General features: G+C 43.4%; 2 protein-coding genes across 3 annotated transcripts in view; both read right to left on the reverse strand.

The window, feature by feature from the left end:
- The window catches only part of LOC310985199 (tetratricopeptide repeat protein 14-like), a 408,748-nt gene that overhangs the window by 120,351 nt on the left and 269,715 nt on the right, over window positions 1-18,682 (reverse strand). The gene's annotated exons all lie outside the window — the stretch shown is intronic.
- Window positions 1-18,682, reverse strand: part of LOC310984902 (carboxyl-terminal PDZ ligand of neuronal nitric oxide synthase protein-like) — a 221,330-nt gene that overhangs the window by 30,815 nt on the left and 171,833 nt on the right. For both annotated transcript variants that reach the window (XM_083970275.1, XM_083970276.1), the window contains 2 exons: window positions 15,660-15,825; window positions 11,331-11,516 (listed from right to left, as the gene is read on the reverse strand). In XM_083970275.1, the coding sequence (XP_083826401.1) occupies window positions 11,331-11,516; window positions 15,660-15,825 (352 nt within the window). The remainder of the gene's footprint in view (window positions 1-11,330; window positions 11,517-15,659; window positions 15,826-18,682) is intronic.

The following is an 18,682-nucleotide window of genomic DNA, read 5'->3' on the forward strand; positions in this document are numbered from 1 at the left end:
TTCACCAAAAGTTAGTCTGACCCATGTCATGTCAGGCATCATTGTGAAGCTCTCTCTCTCTCCTGAACAATGACGAAGACTCCAAATTGTCATTTCCTCCGTATCTGCAACCAATTGTAAAAGTACGATTTACATTAACAATCAATGGAATTTACAGTACAAGTCTTTTTCCTCAGACTCTGAGCTAGAAATCTCCACTTCAGCAGCACTTACTGACACCAAACCTTCCGGTTTTATTCATGTTTATATTCTGAAGGTTTTTACTGAGCGGATCATTCAAAGCCTGATTTATACGACGTTTTATTCCTAAAAACATGGCGAAATTAGATTTTTTTCAGGGCTGGTGACAGTATTTTCTCATTTACAGAGTGATAAAAAGAGATATCCAAAATCCCCTCTGTAAAAACTCCTGACTCTAATATGTCAACAAAATAAAACAAGAATTTTGACTCTATTCTATGGTTTATAGACGAATAATGGCCAGTTCAACAAAGACATCTGAAACCTCTTACTGTAAATATGCCAAGTGTTAAATGCTAATAATTTTGGACACCACTGAATGTAATTATTGAACGGCACAAGTAAACCCATTCAGCCACAAAAGCTTTAAAGGAGCTGTGGGTTATTTTGTTTTTGCTGTTGCTGCAGCGACTCGGTATCAGAAGTTGACAGTGAACTTGTATTGTTTTGGGAAGTAAACAGCTATTAATGCTATCGTTTACGTGTGGCAAAAGAAAAACGACAACGAGCGAAAGGGATGCACTAACTTTTGTTGAAAAAGTTTTGTTCTCCTTTGATGATGCTTTGAGGCCGGCTTGGTTTTATACGTCCCTTTGTGTCAGACCTGCGCTGCCTTTACTTTCTGCTTTGCTGTGATGCTTTTTGCTTCCACACTGAGCTTCACAAGTAAAAAACACAAATGACTGAATTGACCTTAGAAAATCCTCAGCTGCTTTGTCCGTATGTTTAAGATCATTGTTTTGTTTTTTCTCTATGATGTCCAGTCATTACTGGTCCCATCAAACATGGACGTGTACATCAAACAGTTAAAAAAAAAAAAAAAAAAAAAAATATATATATATATATATATATATATAAAGTCAGCACTTTAATCTCATTGTAAAGTTCAAATCCAATTTGTTGGGGAACAGAACTAAAGTAATGAAAAAGTGTCACTGTTCGACTCCCAAAACACTGAACAGCTCGTGTCACAGTGTGTGTGTGTGTGTGTGTGTGTGTCTCGACTTGCTCTGGTGCCGGGATGCGTGTGTGTCGGAGTGTGTCGGAGTGTGTCGCTGCAGGTGACGGACCGAGCTCGTCGTACAGACGCGTATTGATCGGCGCCGCCCCAGCGGTTAACCCCAGTTTCACACAACATGACGGGAGGGAAATTGACACAGGTCACTAAATACTGCTCAGCTTGTTTGGGGCCCGGCTGCCAACACGGACCTCAGATCAGATGGCAACAACAAGCCCCACCGGGTAATTAATTAATGATGAGGAGAGGAGGGGAAACCACAAGAGAGACAGAGGGAGAGAAACTGGGACAGAGATCAGACCAGACTCAGCGACTCAGCACTTTAAAACACAGAGTGTGTGATACCGGCAAATATGAAGATAAATACAGGAACAAAGGCGTTTATTGATCCTTGTTAAATGATTTCAATTTTCTGTTTATGATCTCAAGAGCCTCGTTTAAAAAAAAAGATATTAGAGGAGTCAATATTGAGACTTTAAAAAAACGCAAGAATGGATTTTTTTTTTTTTAAGTCTCCTGCAGGTTAATATAAACGTCGCACTGATTTACAATAAAGATGTAAAAGCTTCAACAGTTTCAAACAATGAAATGACTCCTGAGCCTCATATTGAGTTTGGGATATTGGAACGAATTCAAAAGCTATTTAACTAAATCCATCTGCTGTCAAAGAAACAATTACAATTGATATGTATTCACAGCAGCACATGTGTTTTATAATAGTAACATGTCTGATCAGTTAACTCTGCCCTCTGCTCTGTGCAGCTTGGCAGTGATCAGCACGTGCTCCGGTAACATTACAGTTCCGTTATGTTTGTCATTATTCATGAGGCCGAGGCGACGACCAGCGATGCTCAAACAGACAAACACACCTGGTTCCAGACCAAATGAACGGAGCTGCAGCTGCGTAAACAAATAACTACGTAGGTGTCACCGGGAGCGGGGATATTAGAGGTTTCATGGTCACACAACTTGAAAAATGTTCCAAGTTTTCTTAAAGCAGAAGTAAGCGGAATATTTGTGTTAATATAAGTCTTAAATAGTTATATCTTCCGACAGCAATCACTTATATAGAGTGTTTGGTCTGAAACACGGGTCTGTCAGTCACTCTGCTCTGCTCTGAGCCGAGGAGAAAACTTTCCTTGTATCCTACAACCTTTATCCAATGAGGAGAGAGAACGGCATAAAGGGGCGGTCCTCTCTGTGTGTGCAGCCAAGGGATGCGCGTGAATGTGGTGACGTAGGGACGAGGGCGGGGACTGCTAACTCCATCTGCTGACAGGAAGTTAGCCAAAACGACCGGATCGCTTACTTCTGCTTTAATCTAGTACAGGAGAAATTGTTTATTTTACAATATGAACAGAAAAGACGGATGAAAAGACAAATTATGATATGAGAAAAGCCACAGAGCTGCCTACAGGACTACAGGACTACAGGACTACAAATATGGCCTCCAGACGACATGATGGAGACTCTAATGGCTCATTATTGCGGCTGTCTGCTGACACGGTGGCGTGGTATGATGGATGACCACGACTGACTTCACCCACACACACACATACACACAGAGCAACGAACACACACACACACACACACCGTGTTCTTGCCAGATTTCGACTGTAGCCCATAAATTCATTAGAGGCCGAATCAATAACTATTTGCAAATGTGGGAATTAGTTCAAACTCTCAAACTTTTCTGAACCTCACACACAAATACACACTAACTTCTCTCCTCCAGCTCCCGTGTATATGTGTGTGTATATGTGTGTGATCTCTCCACGAACCCCCCCGAACAGACGGTTAATATTAGTCAAAACGCTGAGAGAAGCTGCTCCTCGTGTCTCCTCCTCCACCGCAGGCCGCTCACGGAGGGATTACTGACCTCCAGCAGTCCTCTCAAGGTAAAAGGCCACGGGCTGTTGTTATTTTCTTACAAGCACTCGACATGAATAACTAATAGAAAAATCAGCGGCGAGAGACCGTTTTTAGAAACACAAGTGCACTTGACGTTCAGGAGAGAAGGTCGGAGGACGGGCGGCGTTCATTCAACGAGCTTACGGCTGAGAACATGTGAGAGAAATAAAGACGACTTCTCCCAGAGGCTAGAATAAAGAAAAGCGTCGAGGTTCCAGCTGGGAACATAAGAGAGGAAAGAAGGTTAAAAAATTAAGGAATGTAAGAAAAGAAAAGATGAGAAAATATTATAAAGCAAAGGAAATGTGACAGGTCCTGACGTCTTTAAATCCATAAGATAAATTACCATTTGACTGATTAAAATTAATCAATTTCAAGAATGGAGTTTTAAATTATTTTCATGATCCATTAATTTTTGGATCAATCGATCTGTCTATTCAAAATAAAAGAAAGTACTGCAAAAAGCTTGTCAAAAGAGTCGTGAGGTGACGTCTCCAAATGTCTTATCGGACCAGCAGTGCAAAACTCGAAGATCCTCAACTCATCAAAAGTAAAAGTAAAAGTAAGAAAACCTGAAAAATATTCAATATTAAGATGCAAGACCGAGGGGATTTATGCATTAAAATCAATCGATTATGAACCTCACAGATGATAAAACCTGCTGTGTTTTCATTTCACACAACTGGTCCACACTCGTCTCTGAAGCAGCAGCAGCAGCAGCAGCAGCAGCAGCAGCAGCAGCAGCAGCACTGAGGATATTTCACTTTTTCACGCCTGTTAATAAAAGAAAAAGAAAGTTTTTTTCTCTCTTGAGGCTACGAGACGACGAGCCGCGTGTCTGAGGTGGAGATAACAGCCGTGGTGTTTGTGTACAAAGGCAAGAAATCTCTGCTTTACACTAAGTGAAAAAGAAAACTCCTGCCTGTTGCTTGTTGTCCTTCACCTCACACAGCAGCTGTCATGAGTGCAGGCGTACTCAGTATTTACAGCAACTCGTACTCGTTCCCTCGATCATATAGAGAAATACACATTTCTCTCTGAATGCATAATGACACGTTTTGTACAGCAGACACAATGTGGCGAGCCACTCAACATAACTGGGAGCCAATTACACAGGTGTTTGTCACAGTTTTAAATGAATGTGTTCGGTATTAAAAGCACAGTGAGTCAGGTCTTAACTACAAACAGCCACATTGTCGTAGCCACTTACTAACTTGTAAAGGTATTTATCATCCTTCCTACAGGAGCTGCTTCGTTCTTATGTGGAAACGGTTTTAGAGTTTATATATTAAAGGGATAGTTCCACATTTTGGCAAATTGGCCCATTGCCATAATCGCTATAGTCATAGCAGTAGGTTCATTACCTTTAATTGACCCTTCGCCAACTCCTCCCACAAACGGCTATTGTCCAATCCTACGTTAGCAACCGTAACTATAGGCCTGGCAAGCTTTCCGCAGTGAGTCATTACGTTTGCTTTTGTGGACACATTTTGAGACTAGGACGAAAAACATTTGTTTGTAGAGAAGGATGTTGTTGTTGCTGCTGCTACTACGGCGGCGGCGGCGGCGGCAGCAGCAATATAGAGATGTTCAGATACGAGCGGACTTTTTTTTCGACTTGAGCAAGTGTAAATGTGGGGATAACCATATGTTCACCTCCGAAATGACAGCTGTACTTTTACCGCGTTTACCTGGGCTTTCAGGCGAGGGATCCTCCAGGCAGGGACTGCTTTCACTGACTGATACAGCGGTGGGAGAAAACAAAACAGCAGCGAAAGCTGTATGTGGTTCACAATCGCCCAAAAACTTGCAGTTTGACAACGTTTCATGACCAGTGAGATGACGTAAGTCTTGGTGGGTTGATAGACGGTAAAATGACCGGTCCTTACTGCTGCTCTGTACATTGTCCAGTCGTGTCGTTGAACAGATGTTTTATCCTCCTGCGCGAGTCACACGTCACTGAAAACTATGAATGATCTTTGTGACTTCTTCTCTCTATTATCTCAGAACAGTTTATCCAGAAATTTGCTGATATTTCCTTTGAAATCGATACCAAATACTGCCAGGAGCATGGCTGGGAGTGAAAGCTTGCCCGCCGTAGCAACAGTAACCAAGGGGGCGGGGCTTACGCGAAGGGTCAATTGTCGGTGCAAGCTATTTTTAGAACGGCGGAGAAGAGCCGTGAGCTGCTCAGAGCTACGCTACGGAGGCTAATGGGATTTCTTGGTTTCCCTCATCAAACTCATCAAATACACAATCCAACAACTCCAAAACGCTCTGGTGGACAAGTTGTGACCTTCACATTCACGACGCTATGAGATAATAACAGAACGTTACCAGTCAGAGTTGTTTTAGAGGTAAATACAAAGACTGCTTGCCGGAAAACTGCCCCCAATGGGAACGCGCATCAACGGTTTTGCATGAATTTACCTCTAAAACAACTCTGTCTTGTAACGTTCTGTTATTATCTCATAGTGTGGTGAATGTGCAGGTCACAACTTGTCCACTAGAGCGTTTTGAAGTTGTTGGATTGTGTATTTGATGAGTTTGATGAGGGAAACCAAGAAATATCTGAATAAAGAGGCGCCTCTGCTACTCTAAAAAGTAATGACATAGAGGATAAAAAATATTGATGATATTCACATTAAACATTCAGGAGCATACTCTAGTGTGCGGACTCTATTTTTCTTTGCGGTCCAGCACCTAGATTTAATTGTTTGGAGGATGTGTGTCGTGTCTTAGGTCTCTAGGTCAGAAGTTACAACAACGTACCGACAGTCTCATAATGCCTGTTCTCCAGGCACGCCCTTGTCTCCAGGCTCCACTCTATGCACATACAAGTCAAAAATGTGATTGAGCTCGATACTGAAGTCATCTCTTATGTGATGCGTTCTCTGATTAAAATCGATCACTGGATCATGAGATGGGGGAGAGGTGGGTGTGACCTCATATCAGTGGTTAACAGGCCTTCTGCTGCAACAGGTCTGGATATAGTATCTCTCTGTCGGTCGATGTCTGTTTTACTCCAGTATAACTCGTCATCACATTATCTGAGGTTGTTGCATCAGCTGCTGAAACATGGTCCTTTTTTTTTTCTTCAGGAAGAGGCGACACTCCTCTCTCTCTCTGTCTGTCTTATCTCTCTCTGTGCCCCGGTGCTGAGCCGTTTCACACATCAGAGCGAGAGCAGAAATCTGACTTTTTAACGCCGTTATTGTCACAGCTGAGATCTATTGAAATAAACATCAGAAGAAAAGAAACCACAGAGAAGAAGAAGAAGAGAGGAGAAGAGATCAGAGGAGAAGACGAGAGGATGTGGAGGAGAGAGGACATCCTTCACACTGTCGCCGCCTCGACTCGTACGTCTGATCCGTCTGTTTCCTGTCGTCTTGGTTAAACACTTTTAGAAGAAATGGAAATAGAGAGAAATGAAGCTATGACACAGAGCGGCAGTTTGGAGATTTTTTCCATATGTGTGTGTGTGTGTTTGAGGTAATGTCTTGTTGTTGTTGTTTTGTTTGCTCTGATGGTTTACAAAATAAAATATTTCCCCCCTTTAGTAGCAGAGCAATGCACATGTAAATATTCACTCTGTTCAGCTTGAGGACTCAGTCTGAATGAAACCACACGAGGACCAGACACTGAGAATGAGCGCACACATTCAGCTTTAAAGGGATAGTTCACCTAAAATTCAAATTCCACTCATTATCTACTCACTCTCATGTCGACTAAGGGCTGGGAGAAGTTTCAGAGTCCTCCGTGCCTTCTCTGAGTTACAGCGGGGCTCCGTGCAGCACTGCATGTCCATATGACGGTAGCGAACGGGGCTCACTTTTCTTCGTCCAAAAAGACACACCAAAAAAACATCCAAATACCTCCATGCTGCTCGTATGTAATGTCCCTCTTGTATTGAAGCCCCGACATGAGAAATTGTTCAGAAAAAAATAAAATAAGTCTATGTTTTAAGCTTATTTGTAGCGGAAGCTCCCAGCACTGCTCTTCCTGGTCCGTCCAAATCTCGCGCGATTTGCACTGACACCCAGTTCACGGCTCCGCAAATCGCACGAGATTCAGGCAGAGCAACACTGGGAGCTTCCACTACAAACAAGCTTAAAACATATACTTATTTAATTTTTTTTCTGAACAATTTCTTATGTTGGGGCTTCAATACAAGAGGGACATTACAGACATTACAGACGAGCAGTATGGAGGTATTTGGATGTTTTTTGGTGTGTCTTTTTGGACGAAGAAAAGTGAGCTCTGGACTCTGAAACTTCTCCCAGCCCTTAGACGACATGAGGGTGAGTAGATAATGAGTGATGAGAAATTTGAATTTTGGGTGAACTATCCCTTTAAAACAACAACAGGTAAATCACCACTTTCAGATTCAGGGCCTGAGTCCAGCTACGTGAGAAAATTATATGATATTATTTGATGTGTGTGTGGGTTTTCCTCTGTTATCGCTGCAGGTCTCAGATCACACGGTGCTTCATCATCGCCAACAGCAGGAAAAGTATCGCTGCTCTCGTTCTTACTCACGGCTGCTCGTTAATTGGTGGCTCAGTGTCTGGACTCAGTCAGCTGAGCCTCTTCACACGTTTGTTTTGGATCGAGAACAAAATTTTGCACCTGTGAAAACCTTCAATTGGAACTGAAAATTGGTCCTTGTCTGAATAGTTTGGAGCTGAACACACAAACGCAGAGAGTAACACACACTCCAGTTCGCTCTGTTTGGCACAAATCTCCACACACAAACTGGCAGCGAAATAACACGTCAGATAGGATCTCTGTTATCCTTTAATACAAACGCTCTCAGAAAGCGAGCGGCTAACTGGGAGTTAGTTGACTGGACTCTCACTGGCTTTGCCTCCATCAGATCAGGCTGCAGCTGTTTGCAAAAGCACATTGAAAATTGGCCTTATTCCCCTTTAAATCTCTGCAGCATCTACCCCCTTTTTTCTTTTCTTTTTTGCCAAAACACTGGATTGCCTGCATTGATTTGACAGGATTTGCTGATCTGATAAGCTGCAGGGCCGTGCACGTTGAAATGAAACTCTGTGGCTCTTTTTTTTTTCCTGGTGAAACAAAATGAAGACTTTAATACTGCATTGTGCCTGGACGGCGCCATACACAGAGCTGGGTTCAAAAACAAAAACAAAAAAAACGAGACCACTCTTGGCTGTCATCTGTGAGCCGCTGCTCTGGCACAACGACGACGACGGGGAGAGAGAGAGAGTTTTTGTTTATGGGGCTGAATAAAAGAAACAAACAGCGTTCCTTGAGGTCCAACTAATCCCAGCTTTACATAAATTAAAAAGGCAGGGGGAAATGTGTGGACTCGTGAAAAGAGTGCAAACATGCTCTGACTACCAAGTCAACAAATTGTGAAGAGACAAAAAAAAGAGAGGGGTTGCCTGCAGAAGTCAAGGACGGGACGGCTCGACAGTTAGGTGTGACGACGACGACGTACTAGAAAACAAAGCTCCGACACAAACAACACATACAGGTTTTTTTTCGTCTAAAAATAGTCTTTTGATCGATTATGAACAGAACGAGAGAGAGAGGACTTCCCTCTGTGACAAAGTTCCTCTCCAGATTTGGCCCGAGTGTCCGTCTCTCCTCGTCAGAAGAAGAGTCACTTCTCACTCCGTTTCAAGGTCACAAGCTCATCAGTCTCTCCGCTGTCCGACCCCGCTCGTCTTGTTTTCCTGCTCAGCGTGACCGACAGCGAACTGACAAATTGAACGCTTGCCCCTGAACTAACCTACGGGAGATGTGTGTGTGTGTGTGTGTGTGTGTGTGTGTGTGTGTGTGTGTGTACATTTAAGGTTTTGGTTTGATTTTCTGTCATACATGCTGACATTGACGAGCAGCACACGCGCGCACAGACTGACGTTTTTACTGGATTTCAATCTGTGCTGAAACTGTTTAGGGTAAATACCTGATTTTATTTATAGAGCTCCTGAATCACAATTTCGATTTTTAGCAGTGAGCCGATGTTGGGAGTGTGTGTGTGTCTGTCTGTGTGTGTGTGTGTGTGTGTGGGTGTGGGGATAGAGGAAAAACAGAGGCAAAAAGGAGGAAAGGAAAGAAAAGCAGGAGACTTTAAGGAGGCGGGGTGTATGCACCGTGATGCATAGAGATAAGAGATTAGCTTCACACTGTTTCACAGCTGTGGTCGTCACAGGATCCTTCAGGTGATGCTAATATCAAAGTGTGATCAGCCTGAACATGAAGCAAATCACCGTCTTGTCTTTATCCACTGAAATCCGACTCATTATAGATAATAACGTTTTTCTGTGCTGCTCAAACACTCGTGTTTCCTCAGGCGTCTCTGCAGATTCACTCCTGTACAGATCCAGGTGAGTCCGGAGAGATTTTTGTGGTAGAATAACATAATAATAAACTATATAATAATTCATAAATAGTAACAAGGAATGTTGATGAAGGATGAATCTCCTTTCTCTCTAAGACCCATGTGTTTTTTGTTGATAATACAACACAAGTTTCTCCTGACAACACATCTACACGTCATCTTCACGTGTCAAACGATCAAGGACGGTAACGTCAGGCGACTCAAACTGATGCGTCTTTCTTCTGCCTTTATTTATTTTGCTACTTATTCATTTCTGTGTCTTTCTGTTCCTCAAACTGAAAACAACACAGGAGGCTCCTGTGTTGTTGCTTAAATGATTTGTGGCGACTGATTTAATTTGCTTCATGTTAAAAACTGGAGCCACTTTAATACTGACGTCACAAATATCTGATATTATTTAGTGTTAAAGGGATACTTCACTCAAATAATTCACGAATTTTCTACTCCCCAACATGCCAAGGAAGGGTTTGGAGAACTTTCTGAGTCATCAAAACGCTTTAGGAGTTCCAGGGGGGGTCCGGCTGGTGAGGGATTTTCATATAATGGCGGTGGAACGAGTTCACTTTTGAATCGTCCAAAACACACACTATGAAACATCCAGATACCTCCATACTGCTCGTCTGTACTGACCCAAGTGTCCTGAAGCCGCCACATGAAAAAGTTGTTTGGAAAAAATGTATGTGATCTCTGTTTTTAGTCTTGTTGTAGCAGTAGCTCCCAGTGGCTGCACGAGATTTGCTGTGAGATGTTCTTCCGTGTTTACATCAGACATCCAATGGTTTACAACGACGAACCAACATCTCGCAGCAAATCTCGCACATGCACACAAACATCAACAGAGGCACTGGGAGCAACTACTACTACTACAAGGATAAAAACAGAGATCAAATACATTTTTTCCCAACAACTTTTCCATGTGGCGGCTTCAGGACACTTGGGTCAGTACAGACGAGCAGTATGGAGGTATCTGGATGTTTCATAGTGTGTGTTTTGGACCATTCAAAAGTGAACTCTATCCGCCGCCATTATATGAAAATGCGTTGCCAGCCGGACCCCCCCTGGAACTCCTAAAGCGTTTTGATGACTCTGAAAGTTCTCCAAACCCTTTCTTGGCATGACGGTGAGTAGAAAATTGGTGAATTACTGATTTTGGGTGAAGTATCCCTTTAATAATCAAACTAAAATGAAAATAAAAATCCGAGGGAGGGGAGGAGGGGGGATTGGCCTGACTATCTGATAATATTCTGGTTTTATCTGTTTGTCTGCTACATGTTGTTTGAAGTGAATGGACAAACACAGGATTCTCCAGGGTGTGTTTGTGTGTGTGTGTGTGTGTGTGTGTGTGTGTGTGTGTTTTGGGGGGGGGCATGTTAGTGTGTTACACCGCTATTTCATCCCCCAGGCAGTCGGGAGTGGCCTGTCTGTTCAGGACATTGAGCAGCCTCAGCGTCTCCTCGTCCGTCCCCCAGCCAAAAATCTCCATCTCCTCCTCCTCCTCCTCCTCGTCTTCCCCCTCGTCCTCGTCGCTGTCGTCCGTGTTCGACTCGTACTCCGAGGCGATACCCGACTCGCGAAACCTGGCGAAGTCCAGGCAGCCCAGAGCTTTGACGTCGCGGGACAGCAGCTCCGCCGAGCCCTCGGACGCCTCGCTGGGGCTTTTGGCCTCTACTAGCCTGTTGGCCTTGAGCGGCGGCGGAGGGGAGGGGAGTCGGGGAGGAGGCCGAGGCCCCGGCGGTCCCGGGAGGAAACGGAAACACTCCAGTTTGAGAAGACACTGGTCCCTACCTAGGGGGCTTCCCAGGGTCCCGTTGGACGACGAGAAGGCGTTGCTGCTCCCGTCGCCGTTGCCGTTGCTGCCCAGCGCGGGGAAGTTGAGCGCCGACACCTCGGGCTTCGGGGTGGTGGGGTCGCAGATCACCGGAGGGACCGTGGACCGGAACGTGATCTCCAACAAACTGTCCTGGGAGCCCACTGGACAGGAGAGAGAGAGAGAGAGAGGAGGATAAAAAGGAGGGAAGTGATGAATAAGCAGATCGGACGGATCAAATATTTATACCACATTCATTCAACTTCCTCTGGGCCTTGATCTGAATTCCTCCTCTATCGCACCTGCTGCCGGATCACAGCAGAATAATGAATGAGATGTGAAGCCGAATCTTCACAGAATCGATCACTCGGCTTCCAATAAATCAATGCATGTGTTTCTACCGGGGCGAGGAAAAGAGAAGAAGAAGAGGAAGAGGAAGAAGAAGAAGAAGAAAAATAAGAAGATGAAGAAGAAGGAAACATGTTTCAAAGCGTTTCATCATCGTCATCACCACCACCACCGGGGCTGCACAGCCAAACACGCTTTGCATTCTTTATAGGAAGTGGGTGCAGACAGATACATTAAAGGAAAAGTCCGTGTGCTCAGGATCAAACACTCACCTCTACTGAGTTACAGTGTTGTCAAAGAAATCAACAAATACATCGGGAAAAACTTCCTGCAACAAAAATCTGTTTCCTCTCTCAGCTGCTCGACTGTCTGACAAAAGCTGGTGTAAAAAGAAAATCTGCAGTGCAGTTTGATGTGGTACAAAGAGCTGGTGAAAGACTATATAGTCAGGTGGAAAACAGTGGAAACCAGATTAAAAGATGTGTAACAAAGTTACAGACGATCAAACACAAAAACAGCCCCGTGTTAGAAGATTAGAGGGAGCTGTGTTGTTGGAGTCGCCGCTGAGACGTGAAACATGATCCACGAGGCTCAGCCGGAGGAACAGATTAAAACATTTAAAGGCTCAAATCAGAAACCAGCAAAGTGCGAGGTTTTACCATAAACCTCCCGCTTTTATTTTGGCGAGTCACTCTGATCTCCGGCAGCAGGAAACACTTTTCTTCTACGCTCAGTTACTGTTCAGACGCGTGCAACCAAAAACCAAACCAGCGTGACATCATCTTATCTCACTGAGAGGAAACTTGTGTGAATCACACTCATTCACATCTTGAGTCTCAGCAAATACGCTGTTAGATGAAACTTTATGATGTGGTTAAAGGCGAAACAGAAAATAGTACTGCACTGAACCTCCCATGCACTTTAAAGGGATAGTTCAACATTTTGTCAAATTCTCCTATCACCATCATCCCTATAGTCATAGCAGTAGGTTCATCACCTTTAATTATCGCTGCATGTTGTTTTGAGATCGGCGGGGCAGAGACGTGAGCTGCTCAGTGAACACAATGAAACGCTCTGGTGGACAAGTTGTTATTTCATAGCGTGGTGAATGTGCAGGTCACAACTTGTCCACCAGAGCGTTGCGGAGTTGTTGGATTGTGTATTTGATGAGTTTGATGAGGGACAGGGGACCTGTACGGTTCACCTCCATTGTGTTCACTGAGCAGCTCACGTCTCTGCCCCGCGGATCTCAAAACAACATGCACCGATAATTAAAGGTAATGAACCTACTGCTATGACTATAGGGGTTATGGCAATAGGAGAATTTGCCAAAATGTTGAACTATCCCTTTAAAGTGGATGGGGGGGTTCAGTACAGTACAAACAATTTTCTCTTTCGCCTTTAACCACATCACAAAGTTTCATCTGTCTAACACTGTACCCCTCCAAAATGTTGAACTATCCCTTTAACCGAGTGCAGCTGCTGCAGGTAACTGACTTTTTAAAACCTGCTGGACTCAGTAGCTGCAGCCTTTCTAATGCTAATGCAGTGAACTGGGTCTAATAAAACCTCCTGTCCACAGACAAACCACCACGCTAACCACCGTGTCACACGCCGTGAAATCTACTTCTCTCACGGTGGACACTCAGGTGGAGCTAATGACATTAAAAAGGAGTGTGTCCGCGCGGTCGATCCCAGGCGACACATCACATTACAGATGAAATGCGGTGGTAATTGATGTTAATTGATTGGCTACGCTCGTGTTTGACAAGTGGAAGTGCGCCTTGAAGAAAGTCTACTGATGTGAATGTGTTTTAGTCATAACGACATGTTTATTGTGCTGTAAAATAAACAAACACTTTCATTATTATATGACATTATTACATTCTCATTGTTATATAAGTTGCTGTGCAGCGACTACGCTGAAGCTTCGGTGCAGCGTGAGACCTTGAGATAAACACTAGGTATTGAATCCGTTCAACAATGTGAGGTAAAAGGAGGTAAATGCACGGTAAAGATGTTATTACATTATACTTAAAATATTATTTGGACTCCATGAGTGTTCACCGAGCAGCTTCTCTGACTCTGACCTTGTGTGAAATGAAGTGTAGGTTTGATTTTCTTTTTTCTTTTTTTTCTTTCACACTGATCTTTTTGAAAACGTTGGCTGATAAAACAAAACGATTGACTCTCACAGGGTGATAATTGCAGGGCAGCGGCACCCAGAAGACTGTCGCTTTCTGACAGTCGATGAACAGAGTTAAAAATGTGCCAACGTGTGAGGATGAGGAGGAGGGAGGTGTTGTGGATGAAAGAGCAGCGGGGGGATAATGTGAAGACTGACAAAGCAGAGCGCTGTGGTCCACTCTCGTACTGATGCTGCTTGGGAATTTCCATTTAGAGGCCTGACGAGGCGTTCAGGGCCCTCGCCCTCTCTCTGCTGTCTGTCTGAGTGTGTCTGCTCCGTCACGGCTCTGAGTGTGTGGCTTCAGTGTTTGAACTGTCACATGCAGCGACAGTGGACCTGGATCCTGAAAACGCTGCATCAAGTGTTTCTGTCCCTTTTTATCCGCTGAACAGATCTGTGTTTTATTAAGTATAAAACCTCTTCACATGCATAGAAACTTAATGCCTGTTTGACTGACAGATTTCAGTGAAGTGTTAAACCGTGGGAGAATAATGAAGGGACAGATTTCTCATGCAGACTCAGGACGACTTCAGTTCAGTTCAGTTCAGTTCAGTTTATTTCATGTCCCCAGAGGGCAATTTGGGTTGCACCTCATAGAATCACATAAAGGTAAAAACATACAACGCAGAGACATATTCAGCGTTGTCTCTAAAGGACTTTTGAACATTTTGACATTATTCCGATGAACTTGAGCCAAAAAAAACTTCTGATCTGCTTGGAAAACATGAAGGTCATGTCCTGTTATCAACTGGAGCCGACTTCCTGATGATGTTCAAGGCTGAAACACCTCCACATTCAAATCTTCATCTAAAAGTGCAGTAGAGGAAACTTTGGAGTGTTTGCACTCTTCATTAGAGCATTTTGGTAACACTTTACTTAAATACGTGTTCACTTTTAATGCAAAGTTGACATTGTTTGAGATGTCCTTGTTATGACACCTTGACATAAAGACAACATAACCTGTCATAGCAGACCTAATTGCCTAATCTTTAAAAATTATGTCAAGTTGTCATAACAAGGACATCTCAAACAATGTCAACTCGTAACTTACCGAATGACAGGTGTCATGTCATGGCTATGGCAGTGTTATCTCAGTCTTATGAACACGTATTCAAGTAAAGTGTTACCGGATGTATTTCTGTATAGTAGTATTGATGCATTTCTTTAACTCTATCTGATATATTTTTTTCTTATTTTTTATTGGTGGAGCTTTTTACATAAAGGAACTGCTTGTGTGTTTGAAACATGCAATATAATAACGCCGCCTTGACTGATGAACTTCTTCTTTATTCCACATAATGACTTTCTGTGTGTGTTTTTGATGCACATGTTGATTCCTGTAGAAAACTGTTCAAACAACACATTCCAAAGACTGAACTGTCTGAGCAGAGCATTTCAGAGCAATTTCCACCTGTACAACATGAACAAAAACGATATTTGTTGTGGGGACTGATGTGTTCATGTAACACCTGCTTAACATGACGACAGTATTGAATTTGCTCTGCTGTAGCTGACCTGTCATTTCTTTATGTTGTGGGAGGGATGAGCTGGAGCTTCGCCACACAGCAGCTGCTGCTGTTTTATTTCCTCCTACCTGCCAGTAGGAGCTGATGGAGTTCACAAATGACAAAATCCCCGTGTCTCCTCTTGGCAAAAGCATCCCCCCACATGTACATCTGTTTCTCTGTAGATGCCTGTGCATATATATATATATATTTTCCCCCATGTGCATAGGCATTCAGCACATAAGCCATGCACACAATCCACTTACTTGAGTTTGGTCCAGACATCTTGGTCTCCAGCTCCTGGATCTGTTTAACCAGCAGGGAGATGTGCTGCAGCAGGTCTTTGTTCTGCAGCAGCAGCTGATGGACTCGAGCCTGGGCCTCCAGCCGAGCCGTGGCCTCCGCGCTCAGCTGGTCCTTCAACAGGTGGACCTGACGAGAGGCAGAGAAACAGATGGTCGGCGCCGTGCACAGTGTACAGTAAAAAAACACCTTTTTTTTTTCAATTCACTTGTGAAAACACACAGATACAACGACGCAGCGCTCCACCTGAAGGCCGGGATCAAACTGCGCCGGCCTCTCTGACATAATTTGCTTTATCAGGGAAATCGGAGCTGACTGCTGTTCGCTACTAATGTATGAATTAAAATAAAAACAGTGGAGCACAGTCAGGTGTTTGAGTCCTGTCTCATATTTCAGACACATAATCATAGTTTTTATGTCTGCAATTGTAGGATAAATGATGAAGCATTAAAAGTTGGTTTACATGCTTGAGGCGGTGCAATGATTGTAGGATCATTCATCATTCTGTAGGAACCACATCAGGTGTTTTATATCTTAAAGGGGACATATTAGGGAAATATCACATTTTGAAGGCTCTTTAACATATATCTGGGTGTTTGTCTTGCCTTCTGGTCCCCAAAATGTGAGAATTTAAAAATTTTCAGGCTCCCTAGGTCGAAATCCATGTGGTTTTACGAGCTGTTCCCTCAGTTTTCTTCCAGTGATGTAACTAGGTTTCAAATTTGCATAATCCCACCCCTACCTGGGACTGGTAGAAGGGGGTGGGGCAAGCAGTGGTTCATTTGCATTTAAAGGGACAGGCACTGAAACCAGCCGTTCTGAAGAGGGCTGTTTTGAGAGGATGAAAAGAGCTGTGATGTTTGATCCTTGGGGTATTTTGACCAAAGCATGTCACAGACACAGACATGTCTTTAAAACACCTGGGAACTATTTTAAATTGTGGAAAGGGGGCATCATATGGCTCCTTTAAACATGGACTGACTCCTCCTGATACAACTCATAATATGTACATTGTATTATCAATAAGTAAAGATCTGGTTCCTCATGACTCTGGGAACAACATTAACACCGAAGGACTGAAAGATGTGATTACATCACAGCACAAATGAAAAAACCCTGTGGCTTCAACTGACATTTATCAGATGAGAAAAACAAAAACAAAACAGCAGGGAAAATGGCCCAAAGTGGCTCAGCACACATCAGAGGCCACACGGTTAATGAGAGCAGCTATTGTTCAGCCCTTCACCTGGAGCCTGAATTGATCAGCAGATGAGAGGCTTCAGGGTGTCGCTGAGTCAGCAGGAGGCGGCCATTGATCAACACATCACACTGAATTTTAGACTGAGAGTTAATTAATCAAAGAAAAGGAATTCCCTCTGAGTGTTTTTCCATCTGAAGGTAAAATGGATCAATCAGCGACAACACGGCGTCGGAGAAAAACTCAACACAACAAACAGCAGCAGCAGCAGCAGCAACGGCTTCATGTGGGACTGAGTTTTGATAAGTCGTGAAGAGCTACGACTCATTAATCTACAAAAACACAAACGTTCTGGGAAATTGTTCAATTAATCAAGATGTAAACCAACTGACTAATCAGTAATTAAAACTAATGATTGGTTTTAACTGAACTTCCTCACACTTCTTGTCTCGCCGTTACGCACATGTGCAAAATATACAGAGTCGGAGTCGGAGAGCAGCGCGGTGCAGAGGAAACATCAGTGACAGATGCCATGTCTTTGTTATCACCACAGCTCTATGATCTTCTATTACACTTTTATTGCGCAGCTCCAGTGGCGGCTCTGATCCTCATGTAACCTTAATGCCACAGCCTGCTGTGGTCTGCAAGATTAAAGCTCCGACTCCATTTCAATTTAAGACAGAAAGGCTAAGACTTCTATTACACTTTGAATCATTTATATATATATAAAAAAAGAGGCAGCGTTCACTCATACGTGGCCAGACACACACACACACACACACACATATCACAAAAGGTTTAGGAGTGACGACTCCCCACTTTTACTTCAAAGTACTCTCCAAATCAAATGTCAGCGGCCCCACCTCCCGCCCTATTTAGCCTCCTCCTATCATGAGCACATAATTGCTTTCAACTATTTCAAAAGAGAAATTCTCAAGGTTTCAAAATCACAAGACCGGGTTCAGAGTGTTGGAGGAAAGCACTCGCTAATGATTTTCTGACAGCAGCAGAGGCGACGAGGCCTTCGGCGGTATGATGAAGCTTAACCCTCGAGTCCAGCACGACTTTAAATATCAGTTATGGAGCTCGCAAAAAGAGGCTGCTGCACTGTGACTTTAACACGTGTGGTGGGACACCGCCGCCAAGACTCAAGCCTGCAAAACTATGCTACAGACAGTATGCACAGTACAAAAAAAAGCAATGAGAATAGTTAATAATGTTGGTTTTTATGATCATACCAATTCATTATTCATAAGGTCAAAAGCACTTAAATTCATGGACTTGGTAGAGCAGAAAACAGCGTTAGTCATGTACAAATCCAGAAATAACCTGCTTCCTTCCAACATACAACCCATGTTCAGAGAACACATAACATATTTTCTTACTTTTATGTAGTTCTTAGTTTTTATATTAGAAATATAACAGATGTTAATGTTAGTATATATATATAAACAAACTCAACATGCAGATCAATAAGTTCAATGCTGTGCTATTGTATATTAGGAAAGGTGATAGCTGAAACAGCAGCAGTGGCAACAGTGTCGTAAACATGTGGCGTTGACTTCATTTAAATGATTTTCAGACTAAATAAAGCAGCGGAGGACTCTCTGGAGATCGTCTCCTCGCCTCGGCGTCTCAGGATGCTGAAGTGTCCTTTGTGTTTCGGTTCCAACGGCAATTACAGTTTCGTTTTTGCCGACTTTTTTTTCCCCTTTGATATTTGTCACCGTCCTCGACGTCTGGAGAGCCGAGAGCCTCCCTGTCACCTCGGTAACGAGTTCTGTATTA

This window comes from Trachurus trachurus (assembly GCF_905171665.1).
Source record: "Trachurus trachurus genome assembly, chromosome: 4".
Classification (NCBI taxonomy): domain Eukaryota; kingdom Metazoa; phylum Chordata; class Actinopteri; order Carangiformes; family Carangidae; genus Trachurus; species Trachurus trachurus.